The 25,332-nt window shown below is 42.3% G+C and overlaps 1 protein-coding gene across 2 annotated transcripts in view; it reads left to right on the top strand.

Annotated features, from left to right (window-relative positions):
• ITPR2 (inositol 1,4,5-trisphosphate receptor type 2) overlaps positions 1–25,332 on the top strand; it is a 340,900-nt gene that overhangs the window by 220,248 nt on the left and 95,320 nt on the right. For both annotated transcript variants that reach the window (XM_044993884.1, XM_044993892.1), the window contains exon 38: positions 24,962–25,070. In XM_044993884.1, the coding sequence (XP_044849819.1) occupies positions 24,962–25,070 (109 nt within the window). The remainder of the gene's footprint in view (positions 1–24,961; positions 25,071–25,332) is intronic.

Raw genomic sequence — 25,332 nt, 5'->3', positions numbered from 1 at the left:
GGACAAGTCACATGGTAACTTTCATAGATTTCAGGTTACCATATGTAAAATGAGCATAAAAATACCTACTTTATCTCATTGCTATTGTAAGGCTTAATTTGTCTGTGAAGGACCCTCAAAATCCTTGGATTAAAAGATTCTCCCAAAGTGCCTTGTATTAATAATAATAATTCTGAAGTTTATTATTTTATTGTTAATATTAAATAGTCTTTTGGGGAAGCCAAAAATCACATGCAAGAAAAAATACAAAAATTGCAAGATATTTGTATAAGATTCTTAGAATTCAAGTTCTTTATACTATATCATTAAAACATAAATAGAATTGAGTTGTCTTGTAAGAGATCATGTTCCCTCCACCCCCACCCCCCTCGAACAGAAGCAGAATCTGGCTCTGAATGTTAGTGCTTTGGTACCATTGCAGGATTTTAACACAGCGCAGGGCCTCCTGGAGGTAAGTAATGAATCTTTAAAATTGCACACTGAGTTTTGGGAATGTGCACCCTGTTTAAAAAAAACTGCCAACCTACAGAGACTTTTAAAAATAGCCTGAGTCCACCAGGAATTCAATTAGAGATGCCTGCCAGCTGCTTCCTCTGCCTGGGACTAGAATATTTCTAGCTACTCTGTTCCTCTGGATGTTCCTTACAGACACACGGTCGCTGTGACATGACTGAGGAACATGAACACAGATTGGAGAGAGCGGTGCTCAGATGTGGCCCCCTCCCCCACCTGCTGCTTGGGCTGTCCTTTCACAGTCACGATTTGGACTGCGTGGTTGTGGTGCAATGTGGATGCTGGCTGAGCAGCTACTGCTGGGACTAGCACTTTATTCTCATGCGCTGTGCAGGGACTTTTTGCAAAGCTCTTTTTTTAGGCCCTCTAGCACGGCATCTTACAAAAAACACCATGGGAATCCCAGCCCCGTGGATTTATATTCTGGCTGAGTCTACAGACAACATACCACTTACCCACCTTTTGCTAAAACACGTAAGTGCAGACCCTGTGCAAAACGACAGGCTTCTTTCCCCATAAGGGGATGTGCAGATTTTAGTGTATTTGGCTATAAATACATAGATTGGGCTTTCCTTAATAAAGCCTGTTCTGCTAAGGCATTGCTTCACACCCAGTGATGCAGCTTCAGAAAAATCTGTGCCTACTTACTAAATTACATGTACTGCCTTTTGTTGTCAGTAGCCTCCTTTTTTTATGTTCTACTGGAGCTGGCTACAGATGTGAAATTGCTGGTTAGATAATTCAGCTGTCCAGTTCCAGGGAAACAGTATCCAGTAATGGCATTTGGATGTAATCCTTTTATATCCTTCTGTCTTACTCCAGATAATGTGTGTGGGGTAATGGATCTGGTCTGTCTGCAGGATTTCACTGATTCTGCACTGAGTTGCCTTCTTGGGTGTCATTTTACTTTGCGATTGAGAAGCATATGGTTTGACTGTCTGTGGTAGAAATTCTTATGAGGGGGAGGAATAATTCCATGTATTATGGACCAGGATGTAGGTGGTCTAGCCTAGTAGTCAGAGCAGGAGTCAGGCCTAGTGGACGAAGCAGGTGTCCAGGTTGGAGAACGAAGCCAAGGGTCAGCACCAGAATCAACTACCAATTACCTGAGCCAGGAGTCAAGCCAGAGTCCGGAATCAAAGCTGTGATCAGATGCCAAATGCCAGAGCGAAGGATCAAGCTAGATTCAGGGTCAGAAGTCGGAGGCTAGGGTTAGAGCAAGGACAGGTAATGGATGATTGGAGTTGAGGAGTAAGGGCAGGAAGTGGAGGAGAGTCAAGGACCAAGCACAGAGCAGGAGCATGGTGGGAACAGGAGTTAAGGCAGGGGTGAGGCAGGAGCCAGGAGTAGAGCAGGAATGAGGAACAGGACTGGATGCAGCAGGCAGGCACAAGCAGAGTCTGATGCAGCCACCGCAGGAAATTGCCTTGTTGCTCAAACAAACTTCCTGTGCTGCCTCCTGGCTTTAATAGCATGGTTGGAGCCAGGCGATCCTCCAATCAGGGCTTCTGGGAGTGGTGCCTTGGCTGAGGTGATAGTCCTACTAGCTCCTTGGCCCACCAGGTTTCAGCAGATACCGGGTGGAAGCCAGGATGCAGCAGCTGTCTGGGGACTCTTAGGCCTGGGTTAAAGACCTGAGACATCACACCATGGTACAGAGCGACAGTTCTCCAGTGATATAGTCACAGCACTTCGTGTGTTTGTTTTTGAATCACATAGTCACAGAATCTTTGTATTTTCTAAGTCTATTATATTAATAGGTGTGGTTATGGATCCAGGGACAGATACTGCCATCCTTATATTGTGTAGTACCCTACTCCAGGAGTGGTCCCATGGATTTCAGTGTGATATTACTCATAACCTGATAGCAGAACTGGGCCGCCAGAGAGCAGAATTTTATGTTTGGCTGTCAATTTCAGCGTATTTTTAATTTTGATGTAGGAATCCAGACTTAGGTTAGTTCACTAAAGATCTGAATGAAAGCTTGTTGAAGTCAACTCCTGTTGACCTCTTTGGGATTTGGATCAGGCCTTTAAGTCTCCATTGATGTAAACAAATATTTGTTGTTAAGATACAGGATTATTTTATTTTCCTGGAAGATTTAAATTAGGATAAACATGCAGCTTCCAATATTGTCCTTAATTTTTTTTATCTGTAGTTAGCTAATAAGTAAATGAAGCCAATGTTTTGAGAAGTGTAACTGCAGAGAGCAAGTCATTGGTGCTGACAGGTTTCAAAGAGTTGTAACTGGTTATATAAGACACTAGAGATTGTTTGATGTGATGCTATTTCCAGATGGAGCTGGGATTGTATAAGCCGGTGCTGTATGCTGCCAGACAAAAATCACAGCAATTTACCCTCAAAATAATTATCACCTACAGCAAGTCTAGAAGCTTATGAATAAAAAGGAGTAGGATTCTTTATCTAAGAAAACACCAACTAGTGATCTGTTCTCTCAGCTAATTCTGTTAGCACATCTACACTTCTTAGAAAACCAATGCAGCTGCAAGGAATCGTGGGGCAAAATATGGAAGGATTCCATGATTTTTTATTACAGTTGACTGTTGGAAAGCTCTCCAAAAAATGAAATGCATGCATGTTGTTTGAATATGAAATACTCTAGATATACACATCTGCAGTTAATTGAATTGATTATGCTGAACTGACATGCATGTATATGAATGAGATCATATTAAACTCAGGGCTTGTCTCCACTTACCGGGGGATTGATGCGCAATGATCAATCCACTGGGGGTCGATTTAGTGGGTCTAGTGAAGACCCGCTAAATCAACCACCAGTTGCTCTTCCGTCGACTCCAGACTTATGCTTCTTGTTCCAGTGAAGTCGATGGGAGAAATTCTCCCATCGACCCAGCGCAGTGTAGACGCTGCAATAAGTCGACCTAAGGTATGTCGACTCCTTGCATAACTTAGGTCAACCTAGCCCCATAGTGTAGACCTGGTAGTGTTTCCTTCTTAGTTTATAAGCAGCAACTCTGCAGGCATCTTCTTGGTTGCGTGCTACATATTGCCAGAGACAATTGACCAGCATAGTTTTGTGCATGTAGATTTTGCAATCCTATTGGAAAACAATATTCATTAGTAGTGTAAATACAAACTTGTGTTTAGCCACATTTAAGCCACACGGGCTGCCCAGCAGACCAGGAGCTGTGGGCACCGTGTACCATCACAGTCCTCTTTGGGTCGACTTTCTGTTACCTGATGCCTTACACCACCTTAAACCAGGGCTGAATCTGGCTGTATATGTGTAATTGAATACCAAATACAATAGGTGTCCTTTTTTTTTCAAGTTATTTCCTGTTAATATTAATGGTTGGCAAAAGAGGAGACAAATGACTTCTATGGCTGAAAAATTATTGCATGTTTGAACCAGGATCAATTCCTGGTTCCCTTATGTATCCCATTAACTGAGGTAAGATGTGGTTTTTCAGAGCACCTACCTGCTAGCTGGAATGATATTTCAAAGAGAAGATTAGAACTGAGTGAATAACTGTTTTGTTTTTTTGTTTGTTTTTGTTTTTTGATTCAGTGGCCAAAATCTGGGGGGAAAAAATTCATTTCAGTTCAACTCAACACGGAAATGTTTTTGTTTCTCTGGCTGAAACAAAAAAAAATTGGGGTCAAACAATCAAGCTGAAATGAAATTTGTTTGGTTTTTCATTTTGTTTTATTATCGTGTATTTTATACACTCACACCTTTTTTTAAAAACAAACTAACAAGATTTCAAATAAAACATTGTTTAGAAACAAAAGGTTAACATTTTTAATTTAAAAAATGTTAAAAATTACAACTTTTTGAAAAACGGTTGGGTTCTTTTCCAGCTGAAACTATGAGCGAATTCAGGTCACAATAGGCGAATAGTTTCAGTCAATCTGAAAATGCATTTTTGGGTGAATTTCTTCTTCAAGTAGATGCAGCTGTGTGTTGCACTTGGGTGCATGTGCACAGCACACCGGGAGCCAGAGAATTTTGACTAGCATGACCTGTAAAGGGGCATGCTCGTGCCCTGTGGGTGTAGCCCCTCCCCTGGCTATGTGAGGCAGCGCTGCCCTAACTCCCCACCACCACCAGTTCCTTCTTACTGCTCATGGCTGGAGTCAGAGCTATGTGTGGTTTTCACATCACAATCTCTCTATTTTTAGTGAGGTTTTTTTTTTAGTTGTATATAGTTAGTACCTTTAGCATAGTGTTAGATAGATGTAGTGTTCATTAACTGTAGTTTAAATGTTTCCCTGGTGATGGCCTCACCAGGGTTTTAATACTGTCCATCACGTAGGAGAGCGATCTGCAACAACGGTCCCCACAGGCGGTGCTTGCTGTGCCTAGGCGAAGCCTATGTCAAAGAGCGGTGTTCAATTTGCAGATTGTTCACCGAATGGACTGAAGTGGTGAGGGATCTTTATCTGAGAAGTAGCACCTGCTCAAACAGGCTGTGCAGCCTGCTTCGGCACCAAGGCCCTTGTCAGATTGGAGGTTGCTCTCGGGGTTTTGAGAGTGGTTCTGAGAGTGCTGCCACTTTGCATTTTGGAGCTGGCACTTCTCTGAAGAGACAGAGGAGTCTCCCTGTTGAGTACACTGAGGAAAAGGTTGCATTAGACTGACCACGGCTGCTCCAGGTCCTGTGGGGACTCGTCTCCTTCCTTCAGAAGGAGCACAGATTGGCACGGGGTGAATGCCAGTACGCGGGATGGAGCAGGGCCCACCAACTGCTCACTGGTACCATGCAAGGAGGTCAGAGACCCTGTATTATTGGCTCCAGTTCCAACCCTGGGGCATCCGTTGATGAAGGCGATGCTGGCACCGGCGGTTTCCATGCTGGTGACGTATTTAGCAGCAATGGACCTCCTCTGCGTTTCTGTTCTGACCTCCCATTCGGTCTAGGACTTTGCCAGGGCTGCATCGTTTATATCCCTGTTGGCTGGGCCACTGAACCTGTGAATCTGTCCACACCATACCCGAGATCTAGGGGTACCCTACAGTCTTTGGGGGGATACATGTTGGCAGTGCCGAGATGCTATGGCAGTCAACAGTAGCAGCAGTATTGTTGGCAGTGCATATTTGGGCAGCTTTTCCCTCCTCTGAGACAACAGGGATACCCCAGAAAGGGGCATAGATCCCATAGGAAGAAGCAATCAGATCTGAGGTTTAGCCAATCCACCTGCCCTCCCCTGGCGCCCTTCGAGCACCCATTTTGACTTCTTGGACGGGAGCAATCTTCCATTCAGTGCTCCTTTCTCCCTATCCCCTCTGTTGGGGATAGGCTTGCCCACTTTCATAGGGGGACTTGATCACCACCAACAGCTGGATCCTAAGCACTGTCAGATCAGACTATGCCATCCACTTCCCTTCCATCCCTCCTTTTCAACCTCCCTCCCCATTCCTCTTCAGGGGCTCCTCTCACGAGTTACTGCTGCTCAAGCATGTTCGCTCTTTGCTGGATTCGGGAACAATGGAGTAGGTTCCACTGGAACACCAGGGTCACGGCTTCTATTCCTGGTACTTTCTGGTGCCCAGATCCAAGGGAAGGGTAGGACCCATTCTCAATCTTCACAGCCTCAACAGATATATCAGGTACATGAAGTTCTGAATGGTCATTCTATTGACTACCCTTCCTGTGTTGTTTCAAAACAACAGGTTTGTTGCTCCGGACCCTCAGGATGCCTACTTTCATGTGGTGATTTTCTTGGGCCACAGAAGATTCCTTCAATTCATTATGGTGGAGAGTCATTTTCAGTCAATAGTGCTTCCATTTGGCCTCTCTTCTGCTGCCTGGGTTTTTTACCAAATGCACGTCATTTTGATGGGGTATCTGAGGAAGAAAGGAATCCACAACTTTCCATATCTGGATGACTGTTTACTGAGAGGCAGGTCCAGAGAGGAAGTTCTTGCTCACATTGACGCTACACTGCATTTGCTTAACCATTTGGGTCTAATTCTAAATACCGGAGAGTCACACTCAGAAAACTGAGTACACTGGGGTGCTAATAGATTCTACGAATTCGAGGGCATTTCCGCTGACCAGCCGTTTTCAGGTGATTTGCCACCCTTGCCACAGTCTGCAGTCTCAGCCTTCCAAGACCTTTCCTATGTGCCTGAGACTGTTGGACCATATGTCCACTAGCACGCAGGTGGTCCAATGTGCAAGGCTGTGCCTTCGCCCCTGCCAAATATGGCTCAGAATGGTGTACTGTCAGACTCTTCATTCCTTGGACAGATTCCTCAACTGGTCCTGCACTTCTTACAGTGGTGGATACACCCTGAGAAGAAGTTTGGCAAGGACCGGACAAAGTGAATGCCCTAGCAACCAGGCCTGTTGTCACTGATGCCGCCCTGATGGCTTGGGGACCACACCTGGGGTCTCTGAAAGTCCAAGGTCTGTGGTCCGAGCAGAAGTCCTCACTGAATATCAAGGTGCTGGAACTTCAGACTGTCTACAATATATATCATGCTTTTCTAGACCATATCAGGGGCTCAGTGGTTCACATTCTTACCGGCAATACCACCGTGATGTATGATGTGAAAGAGCAAGGGAGAGCATACTTCAGGATGCTCTGCCAAGAGGAAATCAGGTTATGGCAGTTCTGCACTGAGGAGAGCATTACTCTAATAGCCAACCTCTTGCCAGGGGTCCAGAATCATCTTGCAGACCATCTCAGCAGGAATTTTCAGCGAGTCCAGTATCTTGTCTCTGATAGCGGCCAGCACCAATTGCTTCAGAGAAAGGGGCAAGCACAGGGGAAAACCTGTCCCTAAGGAAAGTTTTTTGTTTTGTTTTTCCTACTCCTTGATGGAAGCATTATTTAAACTTTGGCTGCATCTTTTGCTGCTTATGCTGGATTGGCCAAAATCCTTTAGTCCTCACTTAGGCAAAACTATCAATTAAGTAGGACACGAGGGCTGTATCTTGAGAGAAGCTGCACACCTGCAACTCCCTTGTCTGCAGTAGGAGCTAAGAGTACTTGCACCTCTCAAGAATATGCCTAAAATAAGGCCTGCAGGAACTGACAATTTTCTCATCAATCTGCTTTTGTATTTTGCCTACAGTATGAAATTCTTATTCACGTGTCAGAAAACAAATCACAGGAGTTCTCTCCAGATTCATTGTTCGTTTTGCAACATTTTTGAGGAGGCTAGTATTCTAATGCCACAAAGTTGTTTATAATATTTAGCTTATACACCTCAACTAGTGAGGTATCCATGGTAACCGTCTAGCCTATACGTGGTACTCTAGTCTGCCTTCCCACACAGGTCAAGGCACACACATTCCCGGATACTGACTCAATTTATTGTGCCTTAAACATCAGGCAATTTTAACAAGGAACTGGTTCCAAATTAACGCATGCAATTTCATATTTAATTAGCAGCTTGAGCCTCTGCATTTTGCTAGCAAATGTAACATGCAAAGCCTCTGCCATTGTAAATACATCTGTTGCCCAGACCCGTTCAAATTAAACATAAAACTGTGCTGCAAATATTGTTAGGAGTTTTGCAGCAAGGAAATTCAAACGTAAAGCTGCTGGTGTGCCATTAAAGAACCTCCTAGCCATTCTGAAGTGAACTTTAAAACAACAGCACCCCATTCGGGGCCAGATCCTATGAGGTGTGGAGTGTCCCTAGTTCTCATTGACTTCACTGGAAGTTGAAGGAGCTCAGCTCCTTCAGTATGAGATCCTAGAGTATTACCTACATGCATGTTTTGTATTTCCCTCCCAATCATTGTTGTTCCATGCTCAGTTTAAAATACAAACACTCCTCTAACTGGAGCTCAGCTCCCCTCCAGCTGTGTCAGACAGGATAGGGAGTGAGGATGACTGGATTTACTAAGAGAGTGTAGTTGGTCATCAGGTTGCAGGTGTGCGGTCTGCCTACGTAAGTACAACTAGAGGGAGGTGAGGAACAGCAGAAGATGGCTAGGTTCAGAAGGGGCAAGGGAAAAAAATTGGAAGAAGAAAAAGCAGGAGAAATACAATCCAAATCCCCATCCAGTCTTGTACAACATTCCTCCTGCACCTCCTTATAAATCTCTGTTGTCTGGCTAGAAGTTGGCAGCTTTGGATATAACAGCAAGAATGTTAATACTTTCATGTATAGCACCTTACGGCGGGAGAAGGACATTAAGTATGTAGGCATAAGCGTCTGGATAAGTGACATTCAACCTTTTAGCAGTCAAAAAGCCACTTCATCATCAAATGGACTCATGGAGAGACAGAAAAGAGTTTAACATGCATAGGAAACAAATGTGCATAACAAAGTCATTACACAGTTGTATTAATCAAAAGAACTAAATAAAGGTGACAGTCTGGACAGTGTTATTTAGGACTGAATAAGAGGCCCAGCATTCATAATCTGTCACCAGTATTGAGAAGTCTGATGCTGTGTCTGTCTCTTCCATTCAAAGACATTTTTCAATCAGTGTTTCAGTGACTATGGGGACTATGTATTTTGGACTTACTTGTACCAGCAGAGAGAAATCAGCTGTAGTAGGTGGAAGAAACCAGGGAAATGTAATGTCTGACAAGCTTGGAGACTTACCTGTGTGAAAAGTTGAGTGTGGGTATCTGGGTACTTTTGTTTCTAATTGCTGTGTATTATTGCGGGGACGTCATAAGATGTCTCACTCAAACCCACAGATGCTGGGTTGTGAAAAGTTGCATGTGGCTCCAAAGCTGAACGATTGAGTACCGCTGTCCCGTATTTACTCACCAGTACCTTACTAAGTAACGGTGAAGGCAAAGATCGACACTATAGGGTTTTGTTTTGTTAGCTCATTAAAATAATCTGTTTTGCTTGTGTGCAGCAGTTATTCTTCTGATATTGTTGTGCCTACGTGTTGCAGCAGATATGGTACATTACCATGATGCTCTGTTCTGAACACCTTGGCACAGTAACTTAAAAAAAATCTTTGATTGTTACTGCATTGTACTGTACTGTGTATAAGTCCTTTGGATCTAATACCACACACATATACATGATATAACTTTTGTTCTCATGAAATATCATAGGATTTGCCAGACAGGATCAGACCCAACATCTAGTATCCTGTGTAAGACAGTGGCCAGAACCTGCTGGTTCAGTGGAAGATGCAGGAAACCACACAGTAGGCAGAAGTAGGGTTATCTCTTCTCCATTATGGTCTTATGCTTATCCCTGTGAGTAAGAGATTGGTTTAAACCCTGAAAAAAGTGTGTTGGAGGGGAGTGAAAACCTCCTTTTTGTTAATATATTAACTAATATAACTCTGGATATTGTCCAATCCCTCTTTGAATCTTGCTAAATTCTTGGCCTCGGCAGCTTCCTGTGGCAATGACTTACTCAGTCTAATTCTGTCCTGTGTGGAAGAGTATTTCTCTTTTTTTCTCTTTTGAATTTCCTATCTTTCCATTTCATTGAATGTGACCCCTTCTTGTTGTATTGTCAGAGAGAGAACGGAAGTTCTGATCTAGCTTCTCTACATCATTATTTTATATACTTCAACCATGTCCCCTCTCACTGGTCTCCTTTCAAAGGTAAACAACCCAGTCTTTTCCATTTCGCTTTGTGTGAGAAATGTTCCATATCATTAATCATTCTCATTACCTCTCAGAACCGCCTCAGATTCTGCAATATCATTTTTAAGATGGGGTGACTAGTACTCCACACCCTATTCCAGGTCACTGATTTAGAGCATAGAATTAGAATTTTTTTGGTGGTATTCTCCATCCTCATGAAAGCTCTGACCAGGTCTTCCACAGCGGTGTTCTTACTATGTATTGATGAGAGCCTATATTAAGACTAACAGGTTTTGTTAGTGTATTGTAATAAGAATAGGTATATAGGTTATGGAGCCTAACAGATTTTACTTGGATGTTGATTAGTATTCTCCCAAAGCTTTGACTGAATGAACTGTAAGCAATGTATGTCTCAACAGTTAGCTGAACTGGAAGGTTCATCTTGGGGTTTCAGTCGCTGTTGTGGCATTTATCACAGAGATGTCATAAGTGGTGATGTCAGTACCCTTGCAACATTGTAGGCAATGTCACATTATAGGGTCTCCAGGTCTGGATTCTCCCAACACTTGGGTTGATGTGTATGGTATAAAACGACTCCACAGAAGGCTATAATGGTGTGCAGTTTCTTGGCTATACGCTGAAACAATCATAATGTACAATGTCTCTTTGGAATCAGCAAAAATTTGTGTATTGAATAGCAACAGCTCCATAACAAATGTGTATTAAAATGTGTTCTGGTAGAACAGCTACCATACATGTGCAGCAGTCTGATTTCTGTCATAAATAACTCAGCAGTTTTAACAAATATTAAATGCTAAAAGAGAGAGCTTAGTATTATGGGCTAACAGCTTGCATATTAAATTTTATATAAACATGAATCTGTCTTTTAGCTGTGGGAATGCAAAAAGCTAATACAGCCAGATGAAAATGTGTGTCTCTTCTCCCCCCACACCCCTAACTTAAAACTGCTGGTTTAATTTCAACCAAATTTTAAAACAAATTCTTGGGGTAGTGACATTGATTTCTTTAGTTCAAGCTAGAAAACTTCAGTGGCTGATTTTCCTCGGCCTATGAAAGCTAGCATTTAGAAATGGCTGTTGTTCCTGAAATACCACAACATCTAAGAGACTATTGAGTCTTCATGTGACAGCCAATATAACTCTGAATAATATTAAAAACAAAATGTTTGTTAAACGTCTCAGTTTCATTCTGCAGCTCCAGTTAATAAAAAGGTTTATGAAACCTGTGCTGTAGATTTATGCCACAGAGAGTCAGAATTATTTCCATGATACACTTCAAAAGACTTTATTAGGTTTATTTGTATAAAATGATGAAATGCTAGAATCCAAGAGTAGGACGCTAATATCGGGATCTAACTTAGAAAGTGAGGATGAAAACTGCTTCACAAAGATCTCACAATGAAGAACGTTTGCTAGTAACAATGCCTTTAATCTAAATGTTACATCATTTGAATGTGAAGCACTGTTATCGTGCGCCCTTAGCTGTGCTAGGAAATGAAGGCACCAATGCCAAATCATCGCAGCTTTGTGAATCAAATGTAAAAGTCAGGTCACACCCTAAGGCATTCAGAGTGCCTCCTGCTAGTGCTCTAGTACCATTGATTTTTAGTGGAAGTTGAGGTACCTCAGCATCTCACAGCATCTGGTCCTAGAAGAGCAACCAGCCCCCCACTCCTGGAGGGCAGCCATGGCAGTTTGTATTTCCCGTATCATAAGGAATATAGGCCTAAGAGCTGAGATTTTCATGTAATCACGTAACTCCAGAATCTGGGGTTTTAAGCAAAACACTAAATGTTGCAAGACTTGCAGTAGATTTGAGAGTTGGCAATAATGCATACCCAAGCGCAATATAGGAGGAAAGTTCAAACTACCATTGCTTCATCAAGGACGCCAATTCTAAATGTCTTTAACTCAGAGTTGACACCTATGACCGTTATTAAAGACCATAGGCCAGATTTAGTGCTATATCCAGCTTATGCTGGGTACAGCTCCCTGATTCTCGGCCTGCCTCCGGCCCCAACTGCAGGTTAGAGCAGTGAGCACATTGTAGTCTGGCCACTCCTACTTCCCCACCCCTCTCTGACCCAGATATGCTTCCTGTGCTCAGGGCTGCAGCGAGGTCAGCATAGGTGCTGGCTGTACTCCAGGGGGGAATTGCCTATCCCCTGGTAGTAAGTTAATGAGTCTCTGGTTCCTTTGTGCTGCCTGCGCAGTGCAGAGGGAGAGAAGTGGCAGTGAGATTGTGTGTCCGTATCTGCAGCGTAACAGCCATTACCTACAGCGTACTGCATTGCTCTTAGGCTCTGTTCACACTATAATTTTTAACCCACCGTGGTTGGCTCCGAGCGTGGTATGTGCACACATACCATGTGGTTGGAATTCTGTTAGTAACCCTGGCAATTTATGGTGTTCCATCCCAGCCAGAAGCCTAGACTGCCATGAGTTTGTTTCCTTTAACCGTTTCAGCACAGTTATTTTTATAGCATGGATGGACAGGAGCTTCTAAATATGTTTATGTAACTGGTTCTGGCCAGTTGTCCTCCCTTTTAGTAATTTAGCCACGATCTCTAACCAGTTTAAAAAAAAATTAAAAATTATAGTGTGGACAGGATCTTCATGACTATTGCATACGTACATATTTTTAAATGGTCTGGGATGTGTAGGAAGGAGGCTCACTAATAGAAAAACAGATGTCTTTAAGGTCTCAGTGCTGACTTAAGAACAAACATCTGTCCAATAGATTCTTTTGCGGTGTAGTGAACTTTTGATGGTTAGTCCTCCAGTTAGTATCTCACTGTAAATGGCATAGAGCTGCTCTAGCTGAAATAACAGCCATTAACCAGGTACCTCTGTAAATATTTGGGAAACTATTAACCATTAGAACTACATGAATCTCCCACAATGAAACCCCAAACTAGGAAAAAATTTAGTATTTAGTTACTGAACAAAGCCAGTGCTTGTGCCAGGTTCACCGAAACGTTTGCGGGGGTTAATGAACCTGTGCTTTGAAAGAGCAAGCCTGGGTTACCAAAACTTGCAGTTTTCTCGGAATGAATGAAATTTGGGGAATTAGAACCCATGAAAACCAGTCCTGATGAAAGTTTGTATCAACACCTGCAAATTGGAACTGAGGTGTTATATAACTCAGTGGAGCTAGTGGGTGGGTGAAATTGACACAGAAAGATGCCCTCTGAATCAATTAGTATCAGCAGGTGGAGATCATAATGTATCTGATTCAAAGTAGGGTAGACAATAAGTACTGTCTGCCTTGTGAAGCTCCCACTGCTAAGCATCCATTATCTAGTAGATTCAATATCTATAGTACTTTAGCATTGAAGTTCAACATAATAGCAATATACTGAAACAGAATAATGTGATGAAAACACTTTTTAGCTACTCCTGTTATTTTTTCCAAGCTACCTATCTAATTTTATCTTTAAATGTCAAAGCACAGTAGTGTTCATAAGTATGTAGCTGGAAATTAAGTGTGTGTTTTGATAAACATTCACATTGCCAGGGCACTTAGGCATAAATTTTCCTAGCAGGGCATGGAGAGTTCCTCACACAAATCCTGTTAACAAATAATAGGATTTGTGTGGAAAACTCCCTGTGCATCACTTTGAAAATTTACCCCCTGCAGTACGAGTTAGATGATTTTAGCCTTCAGAAATTATGCATTTCAGATCCAGTCTGTTTTTACAGTACATTATTGATGCTACAGACATAAATGTGTCTATGAATAAATCTTGATCAGATCTCAGATGGCTTTCTGTCAGTGATTTAAAAACTTGGGAGAACATCAAATATGAACTTATTACAGTGCATCCTGGTATTTTAGTGTCTAAATGGCAAATATTTAAAAATTGTGTACGTGTAAAAATTGACCTATTTTATATATACAAGGGTTATGATTTCACAGAGAAATAAATGTAGTCATGCAAGCAAATGGACGTGCAACTATGATTAACAATAACATTTGATTGACTTTGTAGAGTCTAGATTTTTATTGTTAGTCCATCTATTATTTTGAATGATCCATTTGCAGCACTGGGCACAAATAAATCTGAATGCTCCAGTGCTGAGGTGCATCTATCCCTAATTTATATTCTATGCTGCTATATTTATATTGGACATATTAGTCTTTTTATAGTTTAGTTTATTTTTAATATTAATATTTTTGTGTCACCCAGTTTAGTTTCTATAAGTACCCCAAGAGTTCAGGCACTTTCCTGAACTTCTTGGGTCTGCAAAATTGGGCTTAATACCAGGGAGGAACCAGGTTTCTGGCAACACATCTAGTGCTCCCTAGTCTAGCTAGACTAGAAGTACCCGGGCAGCAGCATTTGTTTTTTGCAATATTTTGGCACTTCTGTTTCCCTTCTTAACTGGTACCCAGAATTGCAGAGGCAAATAAAATCAAAGAACAAATACATCAATAATAAAATCTAAATGTTAACTATTACTTTTTTAAACCACTGCAATTTGGTTTGAATTCAGTTCAGGTTGAGTTTCGAGAGAAGGGGTAGGGCATGTTTCTGGATTCTTATTTTATCTGAACTGATTCACTCATCCCTACAATAGATGTAACATCAGCTTTAATCATTTAATATTTCTCATGTAGGCAACTTGGATTAAGACAAGTGGGATTTAATACCAGATTTGTGTAGAATTGAAACAATAGTATGTTTAGAATATGGAACAACCCTACTTAATGAGAGGGAGTTGAGAGGTGTGGGTCACCAGTTCTTCTATGCTAGGAGAAAACTGTAATAAATTCTGGTGCATATTTTGGATGTTCTTTTTATGGTTATGTAAAAACTTTTGCCAAAACAAAGTACAGGCCCGCTCCTTCTACTGAAGTCATTGCCAAAACTCCCTTGCTTTAATGGAGGCAGGACTGGACCTGAGGTGTACGTGATCTGATTTTTAAAAGCACTCCCTCCCCATAGAGAATGAATGCCTAGGTGCACAAATGCTAGCTTTCAGGTATCATACATTAATTAATTATCAGTGGAAACGTATCGGTGTCGCCCAGTCTATTACTGGTGGAAACATCTTGTTTATAAAACAGAATCTGTGTTTTTCTGGAATCACACAGTGAAGATGGAATTTTTCCACTGGTTTTTATGGATGGAGATCAGGGGACCAGGGTTAGGACTTAAAGATTCTATTCATGGCTGTGCCATTTACTTGAATGTTATTGGACACCTTTGTGCCTCAGTTTACCCATAATTGAAATGGGAAGGTAATTATGATTAGCTACATCACAGAAGTGTTGAATCTTAATGAAAAATTATAAACCTTTGAGAAAGTTGAGAAATGGTAAAGATTTATATATAAGTATTGTTATTACATACACAAAAACTATGATTAAAAACATTTAGGCTGCAAAATCAATCACTCAAAAGTTAGGAGATGCCAGATTTAAGGCTGCCTGTGCAAACTTAATTTGGCCCCTTGTGTGAAAACATTGTTACAATCCTTACATGATGAAGTATTTTTTTCCACAGGACCCCTGGCTCATTCAGTGCACAGGATGGTCGGTGCTCACTTAATGAGCAGTTGTTCAATACTTTGCTTTCTCCTCATTGTTCAGTGTGTGGCCCCAGGTCTTATTTACTGCAAATTATTCAAACCCTGCTCTGAAGACAGAATTGTTAATTTCCTCATGGGCTTTTCTATGGTGTTTGTCACTATGGTATCTGAGTGCTTTATAAATATTAATGTAATTTATTTTCTCAACACCCCAGTGAGGTGAAGATGTGGTATTCTCCTCATTTTACAGATGGAGAACTGAGGCACAGAGATTAAGGTCAGAAGTATCCCAATTTGGATGCCCAGTTTGAGACACTTAGGACCTGATTTTTCAGTGTTCTTAGTGATATGCAGCACTTCATATGTTCGAAGAACAGGGCGCTCAGCACTTCTGCGATAAGACTCAGGGTCTGAAGTCAGGAATCCACTGACTGCACATTCCGCATTTTCTGATCACATGTGAAAAGTGTGGTTTAGGTGACTTGTCCAGCATCACGGGGGAGCCCTGTGGCAGAGGCAGGGATAGAATCCAGATGTTCATGACCTTATTTAACTACCTTAGCCATGAGACCATTCTTTCTCTTCCAGCAATTCTCTGCTTCATTCACTGCACAACTTTCAATTTCTGGAACAGGTGTAGCAAGGGTCCAACAGACAACAGCCTCCTTCACTATTCAGCTCTTATTCATCCCCCGAGCAGGACCATCCTGTGCACTGAATGAGTAGTTGTAGGTTGCCATCCTATATCTGGATGGACATGAGAAGGGGATGGGACAGTTTACCGGGGGTTCCTGTCAGCAGAGGAACGATGGGACTCAGGAATCTTGGGGAGTGTGCTATAGTCTTTTCTGTCCATTGCCCACAGGCTGGACTCTTTCTGCCCTTTCCCTTCCAACATCTCCCAGCCCTGCCCCATCCCTTCCAACCTCCTCCCCATGCTTGACTCCTTGTCCCAGTCCCATTTTCTTCACTAGCCAGTCCTGGTTTCCACTCCTCAAGCGTCTCATTCCAAGCCCAGTCTTGTCAGTCCCAGTTCCCCCTTCCAGCTCCTTGTTTGATTTGTTCCCGCCCCCTGCTCAACATTTCCCATCCCCACTGACTCCCAGTCTTACTCCCAGGGCTCCTCATCCAATCCGTGTCCCATCCCCACTCCTGGCACCCTGTCCCAATCCGTTTGCCCATCCAGTCTGTTTTTTTCCCCTGTTACCTCAGCTTCTCATCAGATCTGTCTCCCCTCCCCACACAGCATTGGCTTCCAGTACCAGTCTCCCCCCAGCTCCTCATACAGTCTTGGTCTGTGTGTGACTCAGTGATGCCCACTCCCCCACACCATTGTCCTCTCCAGCTTCCAGCCCAGAAAGTCCTAGTCTACAGCCAGTCCCAATCCTGCTGCAGAACAGCTAGTCTGTTTCCCTCTCCCCTCTGTCAGCCTCCAGCCCGAATCATGCCTCCCAGGCTCCTGCTCTAATGTACTCCCTTGGCCCCTCCACCCTTCCCAGTCAGGCTCTTGTCCACTCTGCATTCAAACCAGGTATTTTCTTCCTCAGCACAGCCCTGACCCAGCCCGGGGGAGCAGTTTCATTGAGAGCACAAGAGAGACAGTTTTCCTGCTCCCAGTTCAGGTGCCCAGTCCCAGACTCAGCACAGCCTGCAAAAGTCCAGTTCTGCAGTTGCAGTGAAAGTCCTGCTCAGCCTCGGGCTGTTAGAGAATTGAACTACTAAAATCTAAGAAGTCTCTACTGAGCATGTGCGAGGTGTGATTTCCCCCCTTCTCCCCCCCCCCCCCAAGGTTTATAACTTGACCAAATGTGGGCAGATTTTCATGGGGAAGGCAAAAGGCACTTCCTTGACACAAAGCACTCTCTCTGCTGCCCTCCCCCACATTTCAAATCCCTATTCTAGAGCTTCTCAAAGAAAAGGCCACCAGAACTTTTTAACATGGCTAAAACAACTGTGTTCTCAGACACAACTGGGGTGTTTTTGCTGAAATTTTCTAAAGAACGTTCCACCTGCAGTAGACACCCAGTATGGAAAATTGAATGGTTGGGGAAAGCTATCAGCAATTGAAAACTGTTTCTTATAATGGGAGGTGTTGGGCAACCTTAATAATAGGCTATGCCACTTGTCTTGCCTACAATTACTAAAGTGAAGGAATGGCAGAATATGTATAAGTTCACTGAACCATCTTGTTTTAGCCAGACTTTAGTAGGAAAGCAATTAAAAAATTAGGCTTACAGGGTTAACTATTCCCTTTTACAACAGTAATGAGAAGCATAATGAAATATGGACTGAGAAAAATAAAATTTGTACCTACTTGCTTCTATTGAATCCATTTTTCCCTTTTGGAAATATTTTTTCCATCAGTCAGTGGCTATTTAGAGCTCCAGTAAATAAATATTTATAAATTGTTGTTGCTGTCTTGTGTCCTCATGCCTTTTCCCTTCAGTAGCTTTTCTTAGAGACAATGCAGGGGCATTCACAGATAACAATACGACTGTTATGTTTTATTGCGTTTCTTCAAAGCCATGATCAGCCTATTTCAGCTATTCATTACATAAGTAGTGAGGAGTCAGCTGAGTTCTGTTTATATACCACTTCCATGTATTAATAAAAGCTACAGAAGAAATTCCATTGTAACCAGCAGGAGGGAGAAGCAGTTAGGCAGGATTTGGGTCCAAAGTGTGAAGAAATACAATAATGTGAAGATATCGCTGTACTATCTGCTGTTTTTGGACTCTGTGCCTATAGTAGGAGTTGTGGTAATGTTTGTTGCAGACTGCTAATTCAAATTGCATTGGTGATTGTGTGTTTTCAGTCTGCTTTGGTACTGAGCAAGGAAACTGTTACAGGGACATTGCATAAAATGGTTGTCTGTCTCGTTAAGGAAGCTAACTTTCTGCATCCACATGACATCCCTGTTTTTGACTGACCCATTTTAGTCTGCCTACAAAAGCCCACTATACAATCTGGGCTGTCCCAGTGCATCCTGGGATTGTCCAGTTACCTATTTCATAGTGTGCAGCACTTTTGCTGGAAGCAGGGGCTTTTCAGCACTTTCTAAAATGGTGCCCCATGGAGTGAAGCTGGGGGAGCTTAGGGGCATTCTTGGAATTTTGCACATCTCAGAGTTCCCCAGGCCCAATCAATATTCCTACCCTGCAGAGAAACGGTGCTTGCTCTTTGCACTGGCAGCTTATTTCATAACAGAATGGATGGCATGGGAGAGTCACGTGACTGTTAAAGGTCAGAAATGAGGTAGGTGAAACTCCTGTGGAGGCTGAAGATCTCAAGATTGCAATCATATGGGACAAACTCGAGGCTGCATTTTTGTCACAGCTGCCACGGAAGCGAGGGATTCCATGGTCATCTTTCTTTTCAAACAAAAATGTCCTTGACTTTTGACATTTTGAGAACTGTGAGAGCTGCCAACTCAAAGCCTGAGCTTTGTGGGAGTCTGAGAGAGAGGGAGCGAGAGAGTGCCAGAAAGCAAGAACTCTAATAATTAAAGCTAGTAGTTTGTCATAAGAAGTGGTGTCAAGGATTCTGTGATTTCTATGATTTTGGGGGGATGGAAGTCTTGGAGTTACTGTGACACTAAGTACCCCTGTATACACACTATTGTAATAATCTTTGTACAAGATATGCTTTGTGTGGTATCATCTGAAGACTAATAACTCACTGATCATTAATATTCTTGCAAGATGTATGTATGCAATGGGTATTAAGAGTTATGAATATATGCTGGAATTCTAACTAAAATGTGTGAGAACCAGGTATGTCGGAGGTGATGTTAAACAGCTCTGTTGTAAACAAAGGAATGTGTTTATCTCAATTTGTGTATAAGTAGTAAAAAGGGTGCTTGAGACAGCATGGCCAGGAGATGGCAGGAAACAGGACAATTTGGATTTCAACAAACACCAGTGGGGGAAGAAAGAGCATCACCAGACTCTGTCGCCTCCCCTATTACTTGAATAAATGTTACTTGGAAGGGTAACCCTCAGAACAATCCATGTCAAAGGTTCACTAGGGTATAAAAGAAAGAGGTAGAGAAGTTCTCTCTCTTTCAACTAAGATGACAAAGGTACCAGCACCTTTGGAACTCTGGGAGAGATCCTGACCGAGCAAAGGTCAGGCCCCATCTTGCTGGAAGACTGGGGGTAAGAAAGGCCATCTTTATCAAACATTTGAACTGAAACTTGCCAGATTAAGTTTTAAACTTCTAGGTATGCCTTTTCACTTGTATTTGCTTCATCTCTTATACTTGGATGCACTTAAAATCCTCTTCTTTTGTTAATAAATTGTATTACTCTTAACTCCAGTTAAACAGCACTGAATTGGTTTATAATTATCAAACAGTTCAGTTTAAAGTAGCAAATTGTTGAATATTGACTCCTTACAGTGGCAATGGATCTTAGTATCTGAACCCTCCACGAGAGAACTGGACACACATTTTGGGAAAATTTGCGACTTGGGGTGCATTGGGGTCACCCTTCAAGTAGTAACTAAGGCTGGTGGAAGCCAGAGTCTGACTGGAGTGTTGCTGACTGGCTGCGGGGGGTCAGAGCTGCTGGACCAGGGCTGCAACTATACACAGACAAGCAAGGTCTGACCTGCATGTGAGTGGCCTGGGTTGGGAGCTATAACGGCAAAGCATTGTGAGGCACCCAAGGTTACAGGGCAGGGGGTGACAACCCCTCACTGGTCTGGATTGCACCCCAGAATGTGACAGCTGCAGAGCTGCTTTCAGAAGTGTCTCCATAGCATTGTTCTACTGCTGTCTTTGTAGAGGACAAGACAGGTAAGAGAGGATGAAGAAGAGGCAGCAGTTGCTATCTCCTGAGCAATAGAACTGCAGTAGTAAATCATGCTGAATTATTAGTCAAATGGGCTTAAACAGGTTTTGTTTTAGAATGAGAATGTTTTGATTGAATAATGAAACACAGGACTTTTGTTCTTTAAAACTATATATCAATGCCTTTTGGCATTCTTTCCCATGACTGCACTGTGACTTTTGGCGTCACTTACCATGGCACTTTATTAGTCATAAGTCCATTGTATGGGTTGCTGTCTAGGATGTTGTCCCAAGACAAGTAGTTAGTCAAGTGGCCTGACAAACACTGTCCTTTTCCACTGTATGGCCCTTAAAAATTCTCAAATGTATTGCCCATTCTGGAACAAGTCCTAGTCTGTGGAGATGGGAACCTGTGAGTGTCTGTGAGATAATCCGGAATGAAAGAGGACACTTTTTACTACTTCTGTGTAAAGCTTTTCTTATAAAATGAGAAATTCAGACCCTATGGACCAGGAAATAGCTATTATTTTGTGTAGGCTGGCTACATCTATAGAACAGGGGAGGAGGGATAGCTCAGTGGTTTGAGCATTGGCCTGCTAAACCCAGGGGGTTGTGAGTTCAATCCTTCAGGAGGCCACTTAGGGATCTGGGGCAAAAAATTGGTCCTGCTAGTGAAGGCAGGGGGCTGGACTCAATGACCTTTCAAGGTCTCTTCCAGTTCTAGGAGATTGGTATATCTCCAATTATTACCTTATTTTTTTTAATAATATTGCATCCTGGTACTTGCTTGGTTCTAACAAGTCCATTGTGTCTGAGATTTGTATAGCAATGAAGTCCTGCAGAGTCCTATAATTACTGTTAGAAATATTGCTGAGATAACAGAAACATTTAGTGGGGCTTCCCAGCCATTCTGGAGGTATTGGTGAGATTCACTTGCCCCCCTTTCTGCCTACCAGAGCAATCACAGGAGTATTATCAACTGGAAAGTCTACTGTCCCATTGTTGTGCAGGTCCTGGAGGCCATTTCCTGTTTCACTGGTTTTCAAAAACTTGTTTGCACCAGAAAGCATGGAGAAGAATTTGTAAAATTTAATAGTGTGCAGTGAGAATAGACTCTCTTTGTATGGCAATTCTTGGAGATGCTGCCTTGCTTCCTTGGTTAACTAAATCTAATGTGGATTACATCAGCACCTGTCATGATAACTACTGTCTCATTAAGAGCTTAGTTTTGTCTGAAAGTGTTTTTTGGGAGGATGAAGGCAAGATGAAAATGCCTGCTGAAATGCAGTGACAAAGACAATGCCTGCATCCCCATTTTTAATTTCTCATGTCATGTTTTGCAGAACATTTTGTGATACAAAATGGGAGGAAAGGAATAGAGTATAATGCTTGATTATTGCTTTATATTTAGAAGTGGAGGGACAAGAAGGTACAGGAATACTTTTGTGACAGGTTAATTATCTAGTTCTTCGTTATACCTCTCTTTTTTGATACTTCAGATACGATGTAGCTTCCTCTAATTGGTTGATACAAATGATGAAAAATTTGTATCAACCACCCACACAACATGGAACTCTGGGGAGGAATATGCTATAGGACAGTGCTTCCCAGCTTCTTCTGGAGGTAGTTCTTCTATCCATTGTTTTATGCCAGGGTTTGGCAGCCTTTCAGAAGTGGTGTGCCAAGTCTTCATTTATTCGCTGTAATTTAAGGTTTTGCATGCCAGTAATACATTTTACATTTACAGGGGCCGGTGGATGGAACCTCAGACTGGCAGCGGGCTGAGCAGCTCAGCCATCAGCCGGTCTGGGGTTCCATCCACCAGCCCCTGTCAGCTGGGGTCCCATCCGCCGGCCCCACTCAGCCCACTGCCAGCCTGGGGTTCCGTCCATCCAGGCTGGCAGCGGGCTGAGTGGGGCCGGCGGCGGGGACCCCAGATCGGCAGCAGCGTGCCATGGTAAATCAGCTTGTGTGCCGCCTTTGACACGCATGCCATAGGTTGCCAACCCCTGTTTTATGCAATCCTGGATTACGTAGACCCGACCTTTGTTAACATACGATATCAGGATAATAGGTGAAATAGTTACTACACTCTATTATGTCTCACTTCTTTGGTCAGGGCACAAAAATTCCCTTCTTCAAGCCCTTCTATACATTTCTAGTCATTCATACATCATTACAAATTTTCCATGTAAGATCAGTACTGTGTTAGCCAATTGCTTTTAACAATTCTGCAGACACATTGTCTACCCTTGGACACAGGATTGATGACTCTGGCTCTGTACTCTTTTTGTCGTCCTTTATTATGAGTGGCTGTGATGAGGCATACAGATTGGCATGGTAATCTTTCCACCTGAATTTAATATTGTCCCCCTCCATAAACATAGCTTTTGTATTATTACTCTCTTTATAATTCTCAAGTTCCATACATTTTGCTCTTGTATATTCAGTCGTCTCATTTAGTCTGCCTGTGAATCAGTCTGTTCTGTTCCTTATGTTCTTTCCTACATTCCTCTGTCTCCAAGCCATCTTCTTTCATTCTTTATCATTTTAATTGCCAGCTCAAATACCTTCTCCATTAATCCGGGATCCTATGAAACAAAGGATAGAAGCAGAAGTATGATCAAAACAAGCTGGTGTCAGAGAAGGCCAAGGCACATGTGACCAAATCATGAATATCTGTTACATCACTAAGAATGCAGAGAGTACATTCAATCATTGATCTTGTGCTTCATTGACTTTTCAAAAGCTGTTGATATCATTCAGCACAGCCATCTTTGGAAGATACTTTCAGACATGGAGGTTCGAAAGATTCTCACTGAACTCATCACAAGTATCTACCAAAAACAACAGGCAGTTACACGAATAGGAGTCTGCGATAGTGAGTGGTTTTCCATTGTTCAGTGTGTGAGAGAGGTTTATTTTGTCTCCACAGCTTTTTAACATATATGCAGGATTTATTATGAGGCAAGCCTGTGAGGTTTTGACAAAGTGGAAGGAGCTGGGATCTCCATTGGTAGACACCTCTTAGCTAACCTCAGATATCATGATGACCTGATGCTCTTTGCTACAATCACCAAAGCAATGCAACAAATGTTGGAGTTTGTAAAAACAGTTAATGAGGAATATGGACTATTCCTGAATGCGATGAAAAGAAAATGTCTGTACATTGACATGACTACAGAAACATGATGCAAGCATGTATCACAATTAATGGAGAAGCTGTGGAGGAAGTAGATTAATTAAATTATCTGAGGTCATATATATCCAGACAAGGAAGCTGTTTCAGAGGAGGAAACTGTGGAAAAACCATGGCATCTCAAAATGTCTGACGGTGTGACTGGTGAAAAACCTTTTTTTTTTTTTAATGGGATGTGAATCCTAGAAAGTTAATGCTGCTGACAAGAAAAAAAAATTGAAGCTTTTGACATGTGGTGCTGATGAAGAATCATATGTATCTCCTGGGTTGAAAAAAGACAAATGCCTATGTTGGAAATATTATGGGAGAGAAGCAGACCCTGATGTCGGAAATCAACAGATGTATACTTGGTTGCATTAGGCGTAGAGATGGAAATAACTTTGAGAACATTATTATGAAAGGAATGGTGAAGAGTCATTTATAGTAGGGTACAAGCAGCGAGAAGATGGATGGTTGGTGTGTGGAAGATCAGCTGCTCAGTGCGTGAAGTTAGTGAGGTATCATGAAGGCTTTAGAAAATTCTGTTATATCACCACCAATATTCAGACATGAATACATTGTTTTACTTACTTTAATGTTTCCCAAACCATGTGTCCCAATCAGGCACCAGATCACAATGCCACTCATTCAAATTTGGCCCGGTCACCCCTCCGTCATGATGGAGGGGTGGCCAGACCAGAGTGGCACTGTGCCTCTGTGTTCCAGGCAATGCCCAGAGCGGGGAGTCAGACCCAGCTCCATGGGACAGGAGCCGCCACTGCGAGGTGTGTGTGGGGTGGGCTTGTTCTCTTACTCTCTTTCCTCAACCCAGTCCAGTGCCTCCCCTCTGCACCGGACCAGGATTAGGGCTGTGGTGCTGGGGTGGAGGGTGCATATATGTAATGGTGGGTTGCAAAACCAGATCAAATATAGTTGGCGGGTTGCCTTATTAAAAAGTTTGGTAACCACTGCTCTAGGTAATAGTCTATGAGTTCATACAGCTGGAATATACAGTGTCAGACAATCTGAGTAATATGATTCAAGCATGGAGGGGTAGGAGACAGTGCAGTCAATGATAGGTAGGACAAAGAGAAAGGAAGAACACTTATCTGTCTTTATGGATCCAATTGAAAAATATAGGCCTTAAAGACCATGATTAAAATATTTTTTTCAAACGCTTGATTTGTTTTGAGTTTTTAAAAATAAATGCATTGAAAAGCAGCTTAGAAAATTTGCCATGAGATTTTTTAGGTAAAACTATACTTCTCTCAGCTACCATCCCCATTTATATATTTGCTGTTTATCTAAAACTGAGTTAGTAGAATATTACTGTGGCAAACAGCTTGTTTTCCAGAAAGCAGAAATTGGCAGCTCCTGTAACGTCTCATGCTATTTTTCATCCTTCTCCTAAAGGGCAACACTCTAAGGAAAATACTTCTAAATCGTTACTTTAAAGGAGACTATGGAAGTGGTATGAATGGGCCTCTGTCCGGCAGCTACAGCAAAACTGCACAAGTGGGAGGTAAATCAACAGCGATCATTTAAGAAAAATAAAATATATGTCACCCAATTTTCTACTCAGGTGCATGGTAAATGCTAAGGGGATTTAGTCAGTAAATAGTTCAAACAACTGTTGACCTGTTGGGAGAGAAGCAGCGCTAAACCGTGTTAAATTGCATGCACCTGTGTCAGACAGTTGGCTTGTGTTTGGCAATCCCAAAGTATAAAAAAATAAATACACAGTTCAGTCCAAATTCAGACTGGCTGTGCATAAGCGTATGCCA

Source organism: Mauremys mutica, chromosome 1 (assembly GCF_020497125.1).
Source record: "Mauremys mutica isolate MM-2020 ecotype Southern chromosome 1, ASM2049712v1, whole genome shotgun sequence".
NCBI classification, from domain to species: domain Eukaryota; kingdom Metazoa; phylum Chordata; order Testudines; family Geoemydidae; genus Mauremys; species Mauremys mutica.
The sequence above is the reverse complement of the archived record's forward strand: the minus strand, read 5'-3'. Positions and strand labels throughout refer to the sequence as shown.